The 22,182-nt window shown below is 35.5% G+C and overlaps 4 protein-coding genes and 1 long non-coding RNA gene across 6 annotated transcripts in view; 4 read left to right on the top strand and 1 right to left on the bottom strand.

Moving 5' to 3' along the window:
• LOC125256272 (testis-expressed protein 264 homolog) overlaps positions 1–2,119 on the bottom strand; it is a 68,297-nt gene extending 66,178 nt beyond the window's left edge. The window contains exon 1 of the mRNA XM_048172113.1: positions 1,986–2,119. Within this exon, the coding sequence (XP_048028070.1) occupies positions 1,986–2,093 (108 nt within the window). The 5' untranslated portion in view covers positions 2,094–2,119. The remainder of the gene's footprint in view (positions 1–1,985) is intronic.
• On the top strand, positions 2,077–3,874 carry gpx1a (glutathione peroxidase 1a). Its single transcript, XM_048172115.1, has 2 exons — positions 2,077–2,357; positions 3,203–3,874. The coding sequence occupies exons 1-2, from the start codon at positions 2,133–2,135 to the stop codon at positions 3,551–3,553; spliced, it is 576 nt and encodes a 191-aa protein (XP_048028072.1). The 5' UTR covers positions 2,077–2,132; the 3' UTR covers positions 3,554–3,874.
• A 2,653-nt stretch (positions 3,875–6,527) lies between these two features.
• On the top strand, positions 6,528–8,428 carry brk1 (BRICK1 subunit of SCAR/WAVE actin nucleating complex). The gene is made up of 3 exons (XM_048173081.1): positions 6,528–6,731; positions 7,460–7,542; positions 7,650–8,428. Exons 1-3 carry the CDS (start codon positions 6,614–6,616, stop codon positions 7,674–7,676), a joined length of 228 nt encoding a protein of 75 aa, XP_048029038.1. The 5' UTR covers positions 6,528–6,613; the 3' UTR covers positions 7,677–8,428.
• Positions 8,429–10,886: 2,458 nt separating this feature from the next.
• On the top strand, positions 10,887–12,159 carry setmar (SET domain and mariner transposase fusion gene). The gene is made up of 2 exons (XM_048173532.1): positions 10,887–11,122; positions 11,346–12,159. The coding sequence occupies exons 1-2, from the start codon at positions 11,027–11,029 to the stop codon at positions 12,138–12,140; spliced, it is 891 nt and encodes a 296-aa protein (XP_048029489.1). The 5' UTR covers positions 10,887–11,026; the 3' UTR covers positions 12,141–12,159.
• Positions 12,160–19,723: 7,564 nt separating this feature from the next.
• LOC125256841 lies at positions 19,724–22,178 on the top strand. 2 transcript variants are annotated; one of them, XR_007182203.1, is made up of 3 exons: positions 19,724–20,935; positions 21,034–21,233; positions 21,374–22,178. It is a non-coding gene; the product is annotated as an uncharacterized LOC125256841 (long non-coding RNA). The 2 variants fall into 2 exon arrangements; XR_007182202.1 differs by having other exon boundaries at positions 19,732–20,935; positions 21,419–22,178.
• The last annotated feature ends 4 nt before the right edge of the window (positions 22,179–22,182 follow it).

Here is a 22,182-nt window from a genome sequence, read left to right as displayed (position 1 = left end):
CTGTCCTTTGTTTATATTATGCATTTTTAATAATGCAAAGAAGAGAATAAATATGGACTAGATTCGTGAACGAATCGGATCATTTTAATGAACGGATCGAATCGGTTCACAAAACCGGACTAAACTGAATTATTGATTCACTCGAACTGAATCGGTCTCAACGGTCTCGAGTTGAATCGATAACCTTCTCACCGATTCCTAAGGAACCGAGGACCAATGAATCATTAAAGGGTTAGTTCACCCAAAAATGAAAATTCTGGCTCGGCTGCCCCGCGGCGCCTGCGGCTCAGAATCGGCATCGGCGCGTGTTAACCGGGCCTATTGTGGCCCGCCGCTCGCTCTGGGACATGTAACGTTATAGGGCCTATTTGTTACGGCTGTAAAGCACTGGGCCGATTCCTGTTCACTGTAACTGGCCCAACTCTGGCTATAGAGATCTGTGCCACTTCTGGCAATGACTCGGCTTTTGTTCACTCACAGATGGTTACATAAGCAATAATTAAAACTGTCTTAAAATTGACTTCGTTTCCTGGTAGTATCTGATATGAATTAACTAACATTACACATTTAATGTAGCAAATTTGACAATAACAATATCTGCGGTAAAACCTAATACAATAAAAGTGCCATATAAGACAGAACATTTTTATACATATTTTAAACGCGCTTCACTGCGCGCTCAGGTGATTCATTCATGTTCACGCGCACGGCGGGGGAGGGGTCTCGTACCTGTGCTAGTGGGTGAATCCGCCATGGTTGTGCGGTTTGGAGCGGACGCGAGCATGTCGAGAAAACAGTTCTGGTAAGCATCGACGCACATTTACATTTGTAGTGTTTACTTTGTAGACACCTTTAAAAGAACTTTCTAAAGTTAACTTCACGTGACTGCCGCGATTGCGGCTTGCTTGTCTGCAAAGTTTCGGTATGCCACTACAGCTAATAAACGGACGAAATGCCGTTCCACAACCGTAAGACCTTTGTTAATCTTCTGAACACAAATTAAGATATTTTAGTTGAAATCCGATGGCTCCGTGAGGCCTTCATAGGGAGCAATGACACTTCCTCTGTCAAGATCCATAAAGGTACTAAAAACATATTTAAATCGGTTCATGTGAGTACAGTGGTTCAATATTAATATTATAAAGCGACGAGAATTGGAGCGCCAAAAAACAAAAAACAAAATAACGACTTATATAGTGATGGCCGATTTCAAAACACTGCTTCAGGAAGCATCGGAGCATAATGAATTAGTGTATCAAATCTGCTGTTCGGAGTGCCAAAGTCACGTGATTTCAGCCGTTGGCAGTTTGACACGTGATCCGAATCATGATTCGACACAAAAGATTCATAACGCTCCGAATCTTCCTGAAGCAGTGTTTTGAAATCGGCCATCACTAAATAAGTCGTCATTTTGAATAGTTGTTTTGGCGCACCAAAAATATTCTCGTCACTTTATAATATTAATATTGAACCACTGTACTCACATGAACTGATTTAAATAAGTTTTAGTACCTTTATGGATCTTGAGAGAGGAAGTGTCATTGCTGGCTATGGAGGCCTCACTGAGCCATCAGATTTCAACTAAAATATCTTAATATGTGTTCCGAAGATTAACGAAGGTTTTACGGGTGTGGAACGGCATGAGGGTGAGTAATAAATGACAGAATTTTCATTTTTGGGTGAACTAACCCTTTAAGCTGATACTGAGTGTACAGATTATATGATGAGGAAAATGTTTTAATATGGAGTTGCTTTAATATACTAATATCCTATACAAACATACGTTAATAAACAACAATTTAATCTGCATTGGAAAATGAAAGGACTCTGATTCAAGAGTCTGACTCTGAAAGTTCAAAATAAAATGTGTATAGCCTATAATAACATGAAAAAAAAAAAATTAAACGAACTTTTTGAGGATATGATTATGCAGGGGTTAGAATATCGTCGTTTGACAAAAGATGGCGGTGTTTAACAGTGTTTACCTCCTGCTGCCCTGGCACGAGAGCACACTTCCTTGAACTGCATTTACGCAGTTCCCTCCCCTTCGACTCAAGGTTCAACTCAAGGTCTGTCGATAAAACAAAAAGCATTTTGCGCTTCTAACTACAGAGTAAACTGCGTGTTCGAGCATGACAGGGACCATGAAGAAGTTTTATGATCTGTCCGCCAAGCTTTTGTCAGGGGACCTCCTGAATTTTTCGTCTCTCAAAGGGAAAGTTGTGCTTATTGAAAATGTGGCGTCGCTCTGAGGCACAACAGTCAGGGATTACACTCAGATGAACGAGCTCCACAGTCGATATGCTGATCAGGGGCTGGTTATTCTGGGCGCTCCCTGCAACCAGTTCGGACATCAGGTGAGACTTCCAACAGTACTGGGTCATTCTTCAGTTAAACTTTTTTGTGTGTACTCTCAGTGATGATTTGAAAGAAAAGTGCTTTAAAACACAAACAATAATTAAGAATAAATTCTATTATAAAATTTAAATGAAAAAAAATAAATATTATAAATTACATATCAATATACCAACCATGTATACTAATATATATATATATATATATATATATATATATATATATATATATATATATATATATATAGACATACATACGCATATCATAGCTACATATCATTTTTGTATAAAAAAAAAAAAAAAAAAAATATATATATATATATATATATATATATATATATAATGTATTATATAATGTGTATGTATGTATATTTAAAACGTAATATATTAATTGTAATATATTTTTGTTTTAATATAATAATATTTTTAAAATAATCTTAATATATTTTAAACAACTTTTTTAATATATTAGAAAAAAACCTGCAATAAATTAAAAAACAATTTATTTGTTTTTCATTTATTTCAGATTTTTATAATATTTTATTTTAAAATTTCATATATATATATATATATATATATATAGATATATATATATATATATATATATATATATATGATTATAATTATTTGTATTTAATATGTATATTTTTAAAAACATGATATATTTTTTAATATATTAATATTTTTCAAATAATTTTAATATATTTCACAATGTGGTGCCTGTATATCGCTATCAGCATAGCTTTGTTAATTTTTGACAATATCTGCATTATTGACTGATTTTATGTTCATATGCCGTTATCTGATTTATTGCATAACTATATTGTGCAATTTTAATTGCTTAACAGGAGAACTGCAAGAATGATGAAATCCTGAAGTCTCTGAAGTACGTCCGTCCTGGAAATGGCTTCGAGCCCAAATTCCAGCTTCTGGAGAAGCTAGAAGTGAACGGTGAGAACGCCCACCCTCTGTTTGTGTTCCTGAAAGAGAAGCTGCCTCAGCCCAGTGACGACGCTGTGTCCCTGATGGGTGATCCCAAACTCATCATCTGGAGTCCCGTGAACCGGAATGACATCGCCTGGAACTTTGAGAAGTTCCTCATCGGCCCGGACGGAGAACCGTTCAAGCGGTACAGCAGAAGGTTCCTCACCAGCGACATTGAAGCAGATATCAAAGAGCTTCTCAAGAGGACGAAGTAAACCTGGCAGGCGGCCTTCTCGTGTTTGGCCACGCTAGATAGTCTGTCCACTGCATATCACGTGAAGCCATAAGATTGTTGTTTGATATAAGCCGACTGTGCAGACATGATTAAAGTGCGACTGTTTTTTAGACATTTTACTTAATGAAGATGCTTCCTAAAACCTTTCTGAGGGAAGTTTCTGATGTAGCTGTAAAGGTTTATTATAATAGTTGTGTTTTATCCATGAATTGCACGGCTCAGGTTTTGTCTTTCAACTGTTAACTGAAAATAAAAATTTAAAAAAAAAATCCTATTGTTCCTTATTTCACAATTTACAAAACTGATAAAAAAAACAGAAGCGGTTCATATGACAAACCTTAGCCTCACATTTTCACTTCCACATTTTTCTCATTCTGTCACGTGAGATAATATTCCCCCTCGTGCCTGTTTTTTTTTTTTTTTTTTTTACTTAGTGTTAAGAGTGTTATAATGACTAATGAATTATTCTCCAACTAAATAAAATTGGTTTTAATGATCAGCATAATACTGAATCCAGTTCAGATTGCAGTGTCAGCATGACTAAGCATAAACACTGAAAATGACCATCCACACAGTGCAACACTGAAGTATCGTCATATCATGTTTATGTGGAATCTAGATATTCACCTAATCAGAATGATACAGTATTTTCATTTAGTATTATTTACAGTTTTTATAGACAAGATCTGCAGCGATTTTGATACAAGTATATAGATATTATAAATAAAAATCTATAGAAATATTTCTACCATTCTAAACATATATTTACTGCTAGTGACCCATGAGTATTTTATTTAGCATTGTAAGTATATAGATATTATAAATAAAAATCTATAGAAATATTTCTACCATTCTAAACATATTTTTACTGCTAGTGACCCATGAGTATTTTATTTAGCATTGTAAGTATATAGATATTATAACAAAAAATTAAAATTGAAATGTAAATTAATAGTAATATTTCTACCATTCTGAACAAAAATAATATTTTTATCACACATGACCTTTGAGTATTTTATTTAGTGTTATAAGTATATAGATAAAATTAAAATGACAATAAATTATATTTATTATACATAAAATATACAATTTTTTTACATTTTACAAAAATACAAAATATTAACAATAAAAGAAAAAAATGTATTAAAATTGTATCGATCGATGCGTCCTCTAGAATGGAATCATCCTTTAAAAAAAAAAAAAAATAATTAAAAAAAATATTGATTCTAGTGCCGAAATAAATTAATCTAAAGAAGGAGTAAATGAGAATGACATGCATATACTGTATTTCTATGAACTCTGTGCTATACAAATATACATTATGGAATGCATAAAACTTTCTGAGTATCCAAAACATGTTTAAAGCACATATTTTCTTCTGAAAATGATCCATTTCCCTCCAAACAGAAAAAGTATAACATATAAATACTTGAGGGCATCAACCTACGCTGATAACTGTAAGTCCAGCTCCAAAGAACTAACATCACAGTCAGCAGTGAAGTCATTGTCCCGCTCAATCTCAAGAATCGTGTCCAGCAAGAAGGAATATTCCTCCGTACTATCGTGAGCCCAGCGGTCTGTACTTCCTTCTTCCATATCACTATTTGCACTTTCTTCTTGGTTAAATGAGGATTCTGGGTTTTTACACTGCAAGGATCTACTGCAGACGCGGTTCAGCTCGTTTTCAAACTCCAGCTTTGCCACGAGATCCTCCAAGGTCTGTATGTCTGAAAACAGAGGAGGGAATTATTCATAAGAGTTGGCATGATTGGCAAGTGTCACACTTGATGTTGTAAAAACATCACATCACTGACCAAGCAGCCCATGTAGATCTTGCAGTATTGCAGACCGTGTGCAGCATAAAAAGTCTTCCTTCCTATTTATAGAAAACGGCCTAATTATTAGTGGCAGACATATAATCAGGACAACCACAGCACATTTATCAGTGATAAAACAGCATATGCACCTCAAACACAGGAAGTCTGGCCTCTCTGTCCAGTGGTCAAATACATATGTGTCATTCTGTGATATTCTAACCAGGCTGTAGTTATGAGAAGAGACACTGTTTGGAGACGACGATGAGTCCTCTTCTGCTGCCTGATCCAAAGCTGCCGCAAGGCCTCGTCTACATTTTCTCAGCTTGGTTGACATTTCTCTGTTGATTTAAAACACAACAATCACAATATGTTACACAATAAAAGCATACAGTTCACAAAAATGCACCTTGAAAAGGTGCTATATTAGCAAGTGGCACCATATTAATGAGCTCTAGATCTGCACAATACAGGTCAAAGGGCCATAATACTTTAATATAAGCTAAAACAATGCCATAATATTAATACTATTAAGCTACATGGCCAAAAACATGGTATTATCATGATAGCATTTGACATGTTTTTGGAAATGTAATATATAGGCTATATGAACATAATAATCACTATTATACGGGTGAACGTCCTGTTATTGCTATGTTAGATGCGTTTCTGGGTCAAAATGTTGACCCAGGATCAAGTTGAACTCAGCAATATCAGGTTATGCTATACGAGTAATGAAAATAACCATTGCTAAAAAGGTCACACATTAGTATACAGTAACATCGGTCGAAAATCTTTATATAAATGAGGCCTATACATAATTATATTGGTGTTATTGTAATAGATATTAACCTGCTCTGAATAGGAAGTTTTTGTCCAGATAGATTTTGCTGTTTAGTGGGCTGAAGGCTGTTTCGTTATGAATATTGAAGCGCCTGAGGACTTGAATGTCTGTTAATAACGTGCATCAGAATGTTATTATTTGTGTATTGTTTTTTTATTCCGTTTATTTTACGTTTATTCCGTTCGCATTGTTTAGAAAATCACGCATTAATAATGCAAAGGCCAAACGATAGAAAATTACAGATGGAGATTTTAGGCAAGCCAGAAAACAAAGTTCTTTTCCCCGCAATATCCAGAATGAACTCGTTGTTTGTCCATGAGGAGGCGCTGCTGCTTCTTTCTCTCCTCACACACAGACAGCGGCTAACGCTAACTAGCTCACGATGGCCGGACAGGAGGATCCAGTGCAAAGGGAAATTCACCAAGACTGGGCGAACCGTGAATATATCGAAGTGATCACCAGCAGCATTAAGAAAATAGCCGATTTCCTCAATTCCTTCGGTAAGATGGAGAAGCTGTGGCGTGTTGTTTAATTTTACTTAATTTATTACGCCATTTCTTTACGCTAGCATGCTAATCTAGAGCAGTGGGTCATCCAACTGCTTTATGTGTAGAAAATATGTGGGTTAATTCAGTTGCTTTGTGTTGAATGTCGTTTAGGAACAAGTCATATAATAATAAATGAGTATATATTTTGAATACGTGGTATATTAGATATGCAAATAGTGTAATGACCAGGAAAAACATGTAGGGCGTTGGGTTGGTTTGATGTAGGTCTTGTCGTCCATGTTTCAAATTTGTATCCTTATATTAAATACTGTGTTTAAATGATGATTTAGCTTATTGATATACAGAAATATACATCTTTCAATGACTATATACACATTTAAAATCTTTATAATCTTGTTGTATGATGAGGGCCAAACACGGATAGCTAATGCAGAGACATTGGTTTGTTTTGATAAACCATCCCCATTTTCAGTGCCATTACCGTGTGTAATATCAATAAAATGAATCACTTATTTAACAAAAAAGTTATTTTTTAAAAAAAAATATATTCTTATGTTGCTATACAGAAACTATATTATTCTATTTTGTAATTAATATTAATAGTAATAATTGAAAACTTTTATTTTTGCTGATTATTGGTATAGATGTTTTGTGTCACAGGAAATTATTGCTGTTCTCATATGTTTCCTAATACTGAAATGTCTCTTTTTTCTCTTCAGATATGTCTTGCAGGTCCCGTTTAGCCACTTTGAATGAGAAGCTCACTGCTTTGGAGAGGAGGATTGAGTACATTGAAGCCAGAGTATGTTTTTATGATTTTAGAAAGTCAAAAACAAGGGTTTGCAGGACCCCCTTGTTTTAAATTAATTGAAATAAACCCCTGATTTGTTTTCTGTTTTGTCTCTTAAGGTCACAAAAGGGGAAACCTTGACTTAAACATCGTCCCGGGTCGACGCCGAGGTCAAGATGATGGCTACGAACACTCACCTCCTGTCTTTATCATTTACTTTAATTATTCAAACTAAATTTCTATTGGTTGGCTGTTGTAGATCAGTTAATTTCTGTATGGGACCATTGTGATGATGTCTATGCTAAAACAGATATTCGTTCTTCCTCATTTCATGCCTGATTATGGCTGAGGTTATACTGTATCTGGTCCTCCATTTTTAATTTTTTTTTTTTTTTTTTTGATCTGTCAGGCAACCCGTTACTGTCTCTGTGGTGCTTGTTCATGCAAACAGCCCAATGTTGTATTTCGTTTGGTTCTGACCTGCTATTAAACAACTGTTGAACTAACTTTGACACTCCATGCAAAATATATTAACGGTCATGCAAATATAGATTGAATTAACCATGGATAAACAAACATTATGCCTTGTTTTTATTATTGATAACTAATTATTTTTTTAGTTTTGATTTACCCTTGTGTGTTTTACCAGAGTCTATTCTGTTCTTGTTAAATTACAAAAGGATGTGTTTAAAATACATTGCTGCCTGCTGTACATTTATCATGCAGCAAACATCATGAGAAATGCCAGTTAGAGGTGGGAGTGGATGGAAAGCACTAAAGTGCCAATCAGACTGTTTTAAAGTGTTTAGTGCTTCTCTCTAGCTACACAATTTTATGTATAAGTGTCTGTTATGATGTTTTTGTGGTTAAACATTGAATAAAAACTCAGTTAAATGGTCATGCTTGTTCATTTTAATAATTAGTAACATTAATATCAACATACCAATCAAACATATTAACATGAGTGTGGGACAAATTAAATAGCATTATGTCTATTGCCATTGCTAAAAAGTTTCTAAACTCAAAAACCATATATATATATATATATATATATATATATATATATATATATATATATATATATGGCCCAGGTTTGTAAAAGAGTTTTGGGTCAGCACACCCTAATAGCTTCAATAATTGATTGCCAATTAAGTTTAGAATACAATGAACCAATTAGAACCCAGTTTAGGTCAAATAGCTGCTAATGGTGGATATTTTGATGAATCAAAAAATTAAGTTTTTTCTATGTATAAACTGTTTATGTAATAAAATAAGTTTTTGTAGTTTGTGTTGTCCCAGTGCAAAATTATCACAAATTAAAATGGATTCATGCCAATATTGTCCAAATGTCCAAAACTTTTCTAGGGCATTTCCAAACTTTTGGAGGGAAGTGTATATATACAGTTGTGCTCAAAATTATTCATACCCTTGGTAAATATGACCAAAGGGTTAGGGTTAGGCTGTGAAAACAAATCTGCATCGTTAATACTTTTGATCTTTTATTTTAAAAAATCTACAAAAATCCAACCTTTCATTGGAGAATAATAATTTTAAATGGGAGGGAAATCTCATTATGAGAGAAATGTTTTTCTCTAATACACACTTCTTCTCTTCAGGTCACTCCACTCATTTTCTTTAGGGTTCAGGTCAGGGGACTGAGACGGCCATGGCAAAAGCTTGGTTTTGTGTTCAGTGACCCATTTTTGTGTTGATTTTGATGTTTGTGTTGGATCATTGTCCTGATGGAAGATCCAACCATAGTCCATTATATGACTTCTAACAGGGACAGTCAGGTTTTGATTTTTTATCTTTTGGTATTTGATAGAATCCATAATACCATGTATCCATATAGAATCCATATACCATCCTGATCAGGATGTCCAGGACCTCCAGCAGAAAAATAGGTCCACAATATTCAAGATCCAACAATATATTTCATTGTACACATGGGTTACTTTTTACCCCTGTGTGCACCAAACCCATCTTGAGTGTTTGCTGCTAAAAAGCTATTTTTTTGTTTCATCTGACCATAGAACACATCTCGTTTGAAGTTTCAGTAGTGTCAGTTACTTTTTAAATGCTCTATGGTCAGATGAAGCAACAACAAAAAAAAAAAAAAAAAAAAAATATATATATATATATATATATATCTTTTAGCTTTTTGGCAGTGACTGGGCTGTGGTTGGATCTTCCATCAGGACAATGATCCAAAACAAACATCAAAATCAACACAAAAATGGGTCACTGAGCACAAAATGAAGCTTCTGCCATGGCCGTCCCAGTCCCCTGACCTGAACCCTAAAGAAAATGAGTGGAGTGAACTAAAAAGAAGAAGCACCAACATGGAGCTGGAATCTGAAGGATCTGGAGAGATTCTGCATGAAGGAATGGTCTCTGACCTCTTGTCAGGTGTTCTCCAAACTCATCAGGCATTATAGGTGAAGACTCACAGCTGTTATCTTGGGAAAAGGAGGCTGCAAAAAGTATTGAATAAAAGGGTATGATTAATTGTGAGCAGTGTGTATTAGAGAAAAACATTTCTCTCATAATGAGATTTCCCCCCCATTTAAAATTATTATTCTCCAATGAAAGGTTGGATTTTTGTAGATTTTTAAAATAAAAGATCAAAAGTTTTAATGATGCAGATTTATTTTCACAGCCTAACCCTAACCCTTTGGTCATATTTACCAAGGGTATGAATAATTTTGAGCACAACTGTATATATGCACTGCCCTCCAAAAGTTTGGAAATGCCCTAGAAAAGTGGGGTTTTGGACAATATTGGCATGAATCCATTTTAATTTGTGATGATTTTGCACTGATAAGGGACAACACAAACTACGAAAACATATTTTATTTTTTTGATTCATCAAAAATATCCACCATTAGCAGCTATCTGACCTAAACTGGGTTCTAATTGGTTCACTAAACTTAATTGGCAATCAATTGTTGAAGCTATTAAGGTGTGACCCAAAAATCTTTTACAAACCTGGGCCAAGTTTAAACCAGTAACCAGGCTGCCTCACAGCTGGCAAAGGGGCAAGTCTGACTTTGACATGTATATATTGCCATTATTATGTATATATATAATTAGAATGAGCTTTTTTTTTTAAAAAAAGGCTACAACTGCGTTTAACAGCATTTCACTCTCTAAAATGTATAGCATAACATAATTCTATATATTTTTCTAAATCTCTCAGATTCAGCCTCAGGCTTGTGTTTGTGATTGTATATAATTTTGTAAAAGTAACAATGCATGAACTTAATAATATATATAATCAATAACTTCATTAAAAACTCTCAATGATAAAAATATAAATTCTCCCGCCTCTACACTACAGGGTGAAAAGAACGCACGATTGGACTTTTATATTGCATCAACACCGAGCCTTTATGTGTGTCTAGTAGCATTTCCGGTTCCGTTTCTCGGCCGGCTCCAAGTTGATAATGTTCTCTTTCACATCAGAATCAGACATAAATGTTCAAAAAAAGACATAATGCGATCATACAGCCGGGATCTGAGTGGCGGAATCGAAAATGTTCCTGTTTTGATTGAGAACAGTGTCCCTAAAGAGGCTTTTTCCGACTTTCAGGTAATTAATGTTTTTACTCGTCGTCTTACAGTATAGTCTTTATAGATATATTGACACATAATTTTGCAGTGTAATAGTGGTTTCAAAAATCACATAAGTTGATTTTAATGACAAAAAAATGCATGAATAGTTCTGTCACATCGCCACTAGATGCCAGCACTTTCATATACTTTCACACTGATTTCTTGCTCACATTAAATCTTAATCTGAGTCAATCGTTTAGTATGTGCCAGAGAATGTACAAGGACCAGGCTGTGACCTTGACCCTAGTGCGGTGACCCTCCCCGGCTGCTCATGTCGTGCCCGTTCCTGCCTGCCCGACAGCTGCCCCTGCTTGAGATTCGGCCAGACGTATGACAGCGAGGGACGTCTGAACCAACAGCAAGAGGACGGCGGCTACAGCAGGCCTGTTTTCGAGTGCAATGCCCTATGTGCCTGCAGCGACTCCTGTCAGAATCGTGTTGTTCAAAAGGGCGTCGATGTGCGCCTGGGTGTTTTCAGGACCAAGAACAGGGGTTTGGGGGTGGAGGCTCTCGAGCGCCTCCCATGTGGTCGATTCGTATGCGAGTACGCCGGGGAAATAATTGGGCCTCACGAGGCCCGTCGCCGCCAGCTCTCCCAGACTCCCCTAGATATGAACTACATCATCGCTGTCCAAGAGCACAGCGGAGGGGACAGGATTACCCAGACATTCGTGGACCCTGTCGCTGTAGGCAATGTGGGGAGGTTCATCAACCACTCCTGCCAGCCCAACCTGCTCATGGTGCCAGTCCGAGTGCACTCACTGATGCCCAGACTCGCTCTGTTTGCGAATCGAGACATAGAAAGGTATGAAGAGCTGACGTTTGACTATGCAGGTGGACAGAACAGCAACACAGACACACTGAAATGGGATAACGCGCCAAGCGGGACTGACACAGGGGCTGATGGTGATAAAACACCACAGAAAAAAGTATGTCATTGTGGGGCTTCAAACTGCTCAGGATTTTTGCCATTAGATATGTCAGTTCTCCAATAAAAACAGTGTTTAAACTAAACTTAAAATGTGTACTTGTGATTTGGGATTAGAAATGTATGTTTAGAGCAATTTTGGCCCTCAAGGTCCACTTTCCTGCAGACTTTAGCTCCAACCTTGATCAAACTCACCTGCTTATTAATACTGACGACCTTGATGAACTTGTTCAGATGTGTTCGATTGGAGCTAAACTTTGCAGAAAAGTGGATTTTGAGGACAAGAGTTGAGAACCCCTGGTTGAGTGGTTAATTTAATGTTTAAAACTTGAAGTTATATTCAATTTTTTATTTTGTGAAAGTGTTGAATTTGGGGCAAATGTTTTCTACGCTGAGTAACATATGCATGAAAAAAAAAGATTTATGTGTACTTGATTGTTAGAAAGACCTGTTTGGGTGTACATTTTAGCACTTAGACACTTTATAATAAGCTTCAGTTAGTTTACTTTAGTTTAAGACGTTTCACAGACAAGGCTTAAGCCGAGTCTCAGACTAAAATGCATGGTTGAGCTGTCTGAACTGAAAAGTCAGAGCAAGTTGCTTATCTTAAAATATGCCTGTGCCATTGTTTTGTCTCAAGATTCACACCAGTAATGTTTTTTTTTCTAAGGCATGTATATAAAAGCTACTTAAATGTCCTAATTAAACTAAGCCCAATTAATTCTGGCTTAATCTAAGCCTTGTCTGTGAAACCAGGCCTTAATGTAATAACTAAAAATAAAAAAAAATATATATATAAATTTTTACAGCACTTAGGTTCATGTTAATTATTCATTTGAAAATTTTAAGTTTTTATTAAAACATTTTCTTAATTATTGCATTTATTTAAATTCATGTATTTTTACCAAACATAAATATGTATGTTAATATAGAATAATAAATACTGTAAAAAAATATTTTTGATTGTTAGTTCATGAACAGTGTCATTTTTGGTAACTAAAACTATTAAAAACATTCTTGGTAATTTAAATAAAGCTGGAATTAAACAAAATATACATTTTAGATTAAAAAAAAAAAAGTAATTTAAAAAAGATAAATGAAAATTAGAAATATTTTAAGTTCTAAAATTACTAAAGTGGAAATAAATAATTTAAAGCCAAATAGAAATATTTAAAAACAACTAAAAGCTAAAAACAAAGCAAGCACAAATCACTAAAACATAAACTAAAATTAAAACAAAATATACAAATAAAAGCTATTCCAAAATAAGAATAAATACTATATTAGTATAAAAATATGATAAGCTCTAATTTGTTAACATAAATGTATTAACTACCATGAACAATACATTTGTTACAGTATTTATTTAACAGTCATGGTTTGTTCATGTTAGTTCACAGTGCATTACCATTGTTAACAAACACAACTTTTGATTTTAATAAATGTTGAAGTTAATATTAACTAAGATTAATTCATGCTGTAGAAGTATTGTCCAATGTTAGTTCATGTTAACTAAAGTAGTTAACTAATGAAATCTTATTGTAAGGTGTTACCAATAATACTAAAATAACACTTCGAATGCATTGACTTATGTTAACAAATTGAATGTTATAAAGCATTATTACCCCAAACTTTATCACTTCTCTCAAAATGTACAACAGCAGCACCATAAAAGTCTCCTTTAAGAGCAGTCTGGGTTTCTCATCGTATCCTATTGGGTAATGAGCAATTAAAAAGGACCCATGGGTGTCTTAATATAGTAACGACTGTTAGTCTCCTGTCACACACACGGGTGGGAGCGACCCACTTCACTCTGACGCCACCCTTAAATCTGCCCCCCTCTCCTCTCCATCTGCCCTATTTCCACTCCAGCCGCAATATTAATATCCACATCCACATCTGGGTTAATTAGCACAGAGACCAAAAACCAGAGCAAAGCGCGAGGCATTCTGGGTAGACGCAGATAGATTCCATCTGTATCAGTAACACTTTACTCATCAAGTATGTTTGAATACTTCGCCATTGGGATTGAAACTTAATGTTTCTTATTGAAATCTCAGTCGATAGATAGTTTCTGAGGGTGTGCAAGTGCTCTTTTATTTTTTCATAAATATATTATAATTAAATATAATTTATTTTAACACATTTAGGATGTCAAACTGAGAAAGAGACTTAAATATTAATATTAATACAAATACAAATAAATATTATTAAATAATTAGCTTTCTTTTTTTCTTTTTTTTTGCAAATTATTAACATTTAAGTCTCTTTCTCAGTGTATGATGCCCTAGACATGTAAAACATTTTCTTAAGGATGTTTGTGATTGTGTGGATCAAATATTAAACCCATATTGATGGACTACTTTTCTGATTAATGAGGGGGGCACACCGTGCCTAGTGGTTATAGCTCTGTATTTATTGTGTAGTGATTGTTTTCTTTGCACTTCGATCGACTGATAATGTGAGGATTGTGGCAAACTCTCCGAATCCTGTTTTTGTCTCATGAGTCATTGGGGTTTGGTGAGTGAGCCGACATTCCTGGGTCTCTATGGCAACGGGATGTGTGATATCGACTGGACGGTGCGTGTAGGCTGTAGTGTTTAGCAACGATTGTTGAGGAGTGAATCCGTAATTCTCTGCTCAGTTAGCAAGTGTCAGTTTTGCCACTTGAGGTTGTATACCAAGTGTTTGACTAACAAAGGAGGGCACGTCAAGGTCTCATTGGTGTTTTTTCATGGCGAGGTCACATTTTCACCTCAGAGAGAGAAAGAGAGGGCTGCACTGATTGCAATCTCTGCACCGTTGAAAGGGACAGTGTGCAGGGCACTTCCTTTAACCTCTGACCTCTGTGCTTGTCTTTTCTGTTTGTCAGATAAAAGAACAGCTGGAAAAAAGAAAAAACTAAACAAAAAATCAATTAGCTAAAGAATTAAGATTTATTATAACATTATTGTTTGTTTATTATTATTTTGTGTTATTATTAGTGCTGTCAAAGGATTAATCGAGATTAATCCTGAGTAATTGCATTCCAAAGGAAAACTTTGTTTACATAATATGTGTGTGTACTGTGTATAACTGTTATGTATATATAAATACACACACATGTATGTATATATTTAAGAACAATTGTTATATTTATATATAAAATATTTATATTTATATATAATATAAATTAAATTAATATATATATATACACATGCAAATATTTATTAAATATATACATGTATGTGTGTGTATTTTAAATATCCAAAATTATAGACAGTATACACACACATATTATGTAAACAAACTTTTATTTTGGATGTGATTAATCGCGATTAATCGTTTGACAGCACTAATTATTTCAGAACACATTTTAAACATGTATTCATATTTAAATTATAATTAAAGATTTAAATTTTAAGTAATTTAATAACATTTATATATGTATGTATATACACACACAAATATTTGTTAGATTCGATTAATAGTGATTAAATGATTTGACAGCACTAATATATATGTATATTAGTGCTGTCAATCAATTAATCGCGATTAATCGCATCTAACATAAAATGTGTAAATATATGTTGTGTGTGTACATATATACACACACAAAATTGTTATATGAGATTAATTGCGATTAATCGATTTGACAGCACTTATATATAAAAGTGCTGTCAAATCGATTAATCGCAATTAATTGCATTTAACATAAAAGTTTGTAAATATTTAACCAGTAAATATTTTATGTGTTTATGTATATATATATATATATATATATATATATATATATATATATATATATATATATATATATATATATATATATATATATATATATATATATATTGAGTTAATAATTATTCATTGATTGATTAAGAAAAACAATTAATATTTAATGTTTTGATATAGATTTTAAAAATTTAATATATTGTGGTATAGGTAACTACAAACTCATTTGACCTAGTCTGGATATTACTGAACTTGTGATCCAAAAAAGATGCATTTCTATTTATTGGCTGGCCCTTTTTTCTTTGGCTTGAGATCCTCTGGAGAAACTAGGGCAGTGTTTTATTAAATAAGTGTTTCCCTCAAGACTCGGTTAATGTCCATGTTGCAGCCGAGTTTAAAACCGTGTTGCCTTATATTTTTATATAGAACATCATCAGGAGAGTTTCACTGCAACATGAAAGAAAAAGAGAAATATTCCAGTGGCCCAGATAAGGATGTGACATCTAGAGCATTATAGTAATATCCACTGCTGTGATTTATGAGTATACGCCATGTGCATAACATGGACAACACTGAGGCAGCCTGGTGAAAAATCCTTGTAAAATATAACCATTTTTTTCATATAAACTGGCACAAAAAAAAATGCATTTACGCAACTCCCCATAACATACACTTGTGTAAATTACTCATATCTTTTAATGTGTGAACAATCAATAAAAATGCTTTTCCAGGGTCACATCTCCAGGGCAAAATTGTTCATCCTCCACATGATGCATCAAGAAACAGTTATAGTGTGACTATAAGCTCTTTATAGTTATCAAAAGTCATCCTTTCTTTATTATCAATTTTATTCCCATCTTAAATGCCTTTTGTGCTTGCAGAGCGAGGCAAGATCATGCAATACAGTCTGAATGAAACTTCATAAGCTTCCAATCATCAAGTAGCCATATTTTTGGTGTTAAAAGAAAATCGATCTGTGCTCTTTTTGCTGTTCCTTCACTGTTTAACATTCTCTGATTCTTCGTTTGCAGAAGCGCACCGAGCCTAGTTTCCTCTCATCAGTCACGCCTGTCCTGCACGCTGCCATTAGTGACAGTCAAATTGCACAGTGCTTAATAGTGACTTAATGAAGCTGCTGCTTTGAAAGCTCAAACCTGCTAATCGGCCCTTATTACTCAACAGAAACTGTCGGAGGTCCTGTCATCCAGAACGGAGAAAGAAAGTGACATTAAACTCAGCTGGTTATATTGCGTAGAGCTCACAGCGCAAGATCACAGGCCTGTTTCGATGAGGGGAATTTGAGCGAATACATTAATAGTGATGAGCAAAAAGCATCTCTCTCCCTCTGAAGAGTCTGTTTGCGCTGCATCCTCAGATAGCATATCTCAGAAGAGTAGGCCAACAAATGATTCATTTCCATAGTTACCACATACTAGAGTGTGTAGACATTAGATTATGATAAGGCAATGTTCATCTCTAGCATATATTTATTCATTTTGTAGCATGTGAACTGATAAATTGTGGTATTTGTTATGGCTTGCAAGTGAATATGCATGTATACAGTCATTTGTATTATTCTAAACAGAGAGCCACACTCAATTTTATGGCTTATCAATGACAATTCAGGCTCGCAGAGCAATAAGCCACAAGACCCAATTAGAGTAATGCTGTAGCTCGTTTAATAAGACCATTTCCTCTGGGAAAACTAAAGCCATTATCACTGTATAATTGTCTTTTATTTTTAGTGAGGAAGAACTTTGTCCTGTAGGGTGGATCAGGACACATAACTCTAGTTCATTTGCATCTGTCATCTACAGTATGTGGTCATGTTACGTCACATAATATGTTGTGATACAGTGGTTGGAGCAACAAGTCTGGCTGAAAGTATAAGCCCCAGATGGTGTTGATCAAATCTCAGGTGGTTCCTATCCTATCACAGCGAGACAACGGTAGAGATTTTTTTTTTTTTCAGTGGTTTCAGTGTGATGTGAGGTGTGACGTAGCCTGTATAGAAACTAACCACATCCGAATCTGCCTACTGTTTTAAACATATACCATTCAAAACTTTGTGGTCATTAGATTTTTTTACTCTTTCCCCACTATGGACAGAATTTTATGGCAATCCATGTTTTCACTGTCATACAGCAGGGGGCGCTATTACGCATTTTCTGAAAGATTTTACAGAATCTCCGGACCAAAACACAGGCGAAGCACAAACAAGAGATAGAAGCATGTAAAATAACATGAGCGTCAAAAATTAAACGGCATACAAAACTGCCTAACGTTACTGAATAAAATGTCGACCCAAGATAAGGTAAAGTACTGTGAAGCTTTGTGGGTGTTGATGGGATCAGTCTACTCCATCTATGTTTTGATCATTGTTCTGAATCCAGTCTCCAGACAAAAAATTTGATTTTTCTCAGCTTTTTGTTCAAAATGTTGCTTTTTTATATGAATCTTGCCCAAGTGTTGATAAAAAGAATGCATGAAGCTAGAATAAAATGCATGTTTATTTCACAAAATATACTTGGGGGCCATTAAAGTTTTGTAAAGGGGTTCAAAAATGCTGGCGCTGGCAAAAAAAAAAAAAAGTTAGCAGGGGAAACAGCTGCTTAAAGGTGCTAAAGAGGATGTTTTGTTTTATACATTTTTGCAATATTACTTGAAACTGTCTTTACTAACTGATAAAAGACTTTTTATTAGGTGCACTGAAAGTACACAAAAGTATCTGTGCACGAGGTAGGGCCTTAAAAACATCAGCCAATCGCGTAAACGATTGGCCCTCTGGCTTGTCAATCACTGCCGTGACGTTCCTTTTGAGAGACGAGCGCGGCTGCGCGCTCCAGTAACTTTCCACACTCCACAGGCACCGCATGCAATGTTTTTGTCAGGAGACAGGAGTAACAACTGCAGATTATGAGTTACCTGCGGTGAGTCCGACATAATGAATCCAAAAAACACGACACAGCGAATGCCGGTGGTAAACACTCATGTTCCAATACGAGTGTTTACGAGTTTTGGGAGGCGTTCCTTTGAAATTTGTTGTGAAGGAGGGGGGTTGTTCTTACGCATGCGCTCATTTAAAAAACTCAGTAACAGTCTTTGGATTCTCAGTCGACAAAAAAAAAATCCTCTCTATCACCTTTAATATTATTTTTTGTGTGTGTAAACCATGATACATTTTTTTCAAGATTCGTTGATGAATTGAAAGCAAACTTTTGAAATAGAAATTGAAACATAATAAAGGTATTTACTGTCACTTTGACTATCCTTGCTGAGTAAAAGTATGAATTTCTTTTAAAAAAAATCTCACTGATCCCAAATTTTTAAACAGCAGTGAATTTCTGATTGATTTAGTTTTAGGGGTTTACACGACACCATTTTTAAACTAAAATTGGAAAAAAAATTATATACGTTTTGGCCGTTTGTTTACACGACAATGGTATTTTTAATGCAAACTTTAGAAATTTTTGTAAAACTATAACGTTATTGTCTCCGTGTAATCTACAAAAAAACGCAAATTTGTGAAAACAGTGATGTCACGTGCATGCGTATTACGTGTTCAGGCTATAGGCGCGTAGTTTTTCTTTACAAAGTGACATCGCCAACTACTGGCCTGGCAGAAGAATACAGCATTTTTAATCACTTTTGCGGATCCATGTAAACGAGGATCACAACGTTGTCCTCTGTACATGACAAACACAAAGGGAAAACTTTTTAGTATTGTTGTGTAAACAACATATCCTTATAGGCTACTTTTTCTCTCTTAGTTGGAGATCCTCTGATACCTTAAAGGCCAGAACACACCAAGCCGACGCCGACGAACTAGTGGTGACGAAAGCAGACTACAGGGTTGGCTCACGTCGGCAGCGTCTGTGTCCAAAGTTGCCCTAACACACCAAACCGACGCTAAACAGCCAAGAAGCTCGTCAGTTCTGCGCCTGCGTGAGATGAAATGTCTTTCCGTACCAGCAGGTGGCAGTATCTGAACAGCCAATCAGAATGATCAGATGGCCCAACGGACCGACGAGCTCCTACGCCGATTAAACATTTCAAATCGGCTGAAAAAAAGCAGACGAGGACCAACTTCAGCCGACGGTGCGGAACACACTGAGAAAACTTAGTTGGCCGACCGTCGGCTTGGTGTGTTCCTGCCTTAATGTAGACCAAGCAGTCCATTTAAACTGAAATTTGTTGCAGGATTCAGTTAAGACAATGACCAACGGTGGCTATTCAGATGAATGTAATTCCCTTAATGGTACAGATACCATGTCGACTAGTAGTTGAGGTAACTGTCAGCCTTTAGTATGATGGAAATAGATCTGTGGTCTTGACTGAGACCATAAGTCGAGACCAGGATTCAGATCAAGACAACATGAACTCATGAACTCTTGAATTTATTGTGAACGATCTCAAATATAAAAAAAAGAATGTGTTTTAGTCCACTTTTCACCATCCAATCAATTCCCAGTGGAAAACAATCATATCCCGCTAATTGTTTTCCTTATTGAATGTCCTGTGTCATTTGAAAGTGCGTCACATTACGGAGTAAATTGGATTCGCGAATTTCATTTCATGTTGATCCAGACCAGGGCCATGATTACATCGTTTTGAGGCTTTAGATTAAGACCACTATATACGCTTTCCTCCATTTTTTTCAAAAGAAACAGATTTAAGCTGTATAACAACAATATGTTTTTCTTATAGTTCATAAATGGTATGAGAGTCAGAACGGTCAGTTTAAAAGGCAGCCTCAATGTTTGTCGTCCTCTAAGATAATGTGCAGCTCATTATGAGCCTTAATCGCATTATCCACGACAAACAATGGCCGTTTCCTCCTCATTGGCTGGTTAATTTTATGTTTGTCTTGCAGCCAGCAATCAATTTACAGATCGTAAACTAGCCCAGGCTGTTCCTCCATGTTTTAGATCACTTTTTACAGACATTTTCGTTGACGCATAAGAAGAAAAAATGAAATGAAATCTTAAATGTTTCTCCTATACAATAATGAGATTAAATGGACATGTTTGCTGAAGATTCGTACTTTTCTATTTTTTTTTTTTCTCCTGAGAGAAAGACCCCAGTAATCTCCACAGAGATCTCAAAAATGTCTCCTTTCCACTGTCGGGCTGAATGGATCTAAGAACGGTAAGGAACCATTTAAATTATATTTCCACTTTAGCCTGGTACGACACGGCATAATTACAAACCATTCAACAACAACCATTCATTTCTTTAAAAAACAGCAGTGAATTTCTGATTCATTTACTCTGGAGATCCTTCGAAACCCAGGCGAGACCCTCAGGGCCTGAACGCAGACCAAGCTGTCCATTCAAATCAGCTAAAATTTGTTTCTGGATTCAATTCAAACACTGAACAACAGTGGCTATTCCGAGGAATATAACTCCCTTTAATGGTACAAATACCATGTCAACTAGTAGTTGAGGTAATTGTCAACCTGTAGTATGATGGAAATAGACTGTAGTCTTGACTGAGCCTTTGGTCTGAAAGTATATTAAACACATCAATTCTATTTGTGCTGTTTTAGAATGACATCTGTCACATTTTATAGTTGTCTCTCCACAGATGATTGATGTTTTTCATGGGTTAACTGTTGCATCCAACCAACAGATCAAAGGAACGGGTCGTATGGCTGCTTTTGGTACGAGCAGCTGTAGCTACAGATATTTCCATCTCAAAGGCTCGCTCTATGCTCTCTTTCACTCCGCACAAACGCACACACGTGGAGAATAAGGTGAGAGCCCAACGCAAGACGCACAACTTTGTATGATAACAATGACCTGAGCCAGCCCACACTCATGGCCCCTCTTACTCATCCTGCTGTTCAGAATACAGCACATGATGAATGACAAGCACAAGAGCCTCTATTGTGTCTGTATGTGTGTTGTCAGGAATAAACATCACTCTCAGGGTGTGAGTGCACACCGGGTTGCTAGGTGATGTACCTTTCTGTGAGTGATATAGCTGTGCTGGGCAAGCAGGAAGGCAATTTTGGGGATGCTGCTCTGGTGAACAGTGCTGATTAAAAATCAGATCATACACTACTATTCAAAAGCTAGGTTTTGTTTTTGTTTTGTTTTTTACTTTGAAATAATTATTTTATGCTCATTTATGTGATCAAAAATACAATAAATCAGTACTATTGTGAAATTACAATGATTATGATTTCACTTTTTTAACTTTAGTTAGTGTGTAATGTTGCTGTCTGCAAAGTTACGACGCTCAAAGTTCAATGCAAAGGGAGATATTTTCTTTTACGGAAAGCGCTTTTTAAGGACTATAACAAACGGCTGGTTGGGACTACAACAAGATTCTTCCCGGGTTGGTGACATCACAAACCTGAAAATTTACATAAACCCCGCCCCCAAGAACAC

This window comes from Megalobrama amblycephala, linkage group LG21 (assembly GCF_018812025.1).
Source record: "Megalobrama amblycephala isolate DHTTF-2021 linkage group LG21, ASM1881202v1, whole genome shotgun sequence".
Taxonomy (NCBI): Eukaryota; Metazoa; Chordata; class Actinopteri; order Cypriniformes; family Xenocyprididae; genus Megalobrama; species Megalobrama amblycephala.
The sequence above is the reverse complement of the archived record's forward strand: the minus strand, read 5'-3'. Positions and strand labels throughout refer to the sequence as shown.

Coding starts and splice junctions, on each gene's coding strand:
- brk1 (XM_048173081.1), top strand. CDS start 6,614: ATGGCCGGACAGGAGGATCCAGTGCAAAGGGAAATTCACCAAGACTGG. Junction 6,732..7,459: donor CGATTTCCTCAATTCCTTCG/GTAAGATGGAGA, acceptor TTTTCTCTTCAG/ATATGTCTTGCAGGTCCCGT. Junction 7,543..7,649: donor TTGAGTACATTGAAGCCAGA/GTATGTTTTTAT, acceptor TTGTCTCTTAAG/GTCACAAAAGGGGAAACCTT.
- setmar (XM_048173532.1), top strand. CDS start 11,027: ATGCGATCATACAGCCGGGATCTGAGTGGCGGAATCGAAAATGTTCCT. Junction 11,123..11,345: donor AGGCTTTTTCCGACTTTCAG/GTAATTAATGTT, acceptor TCAATCGTTTAG/TATGTGCCAGAGAATGTACA.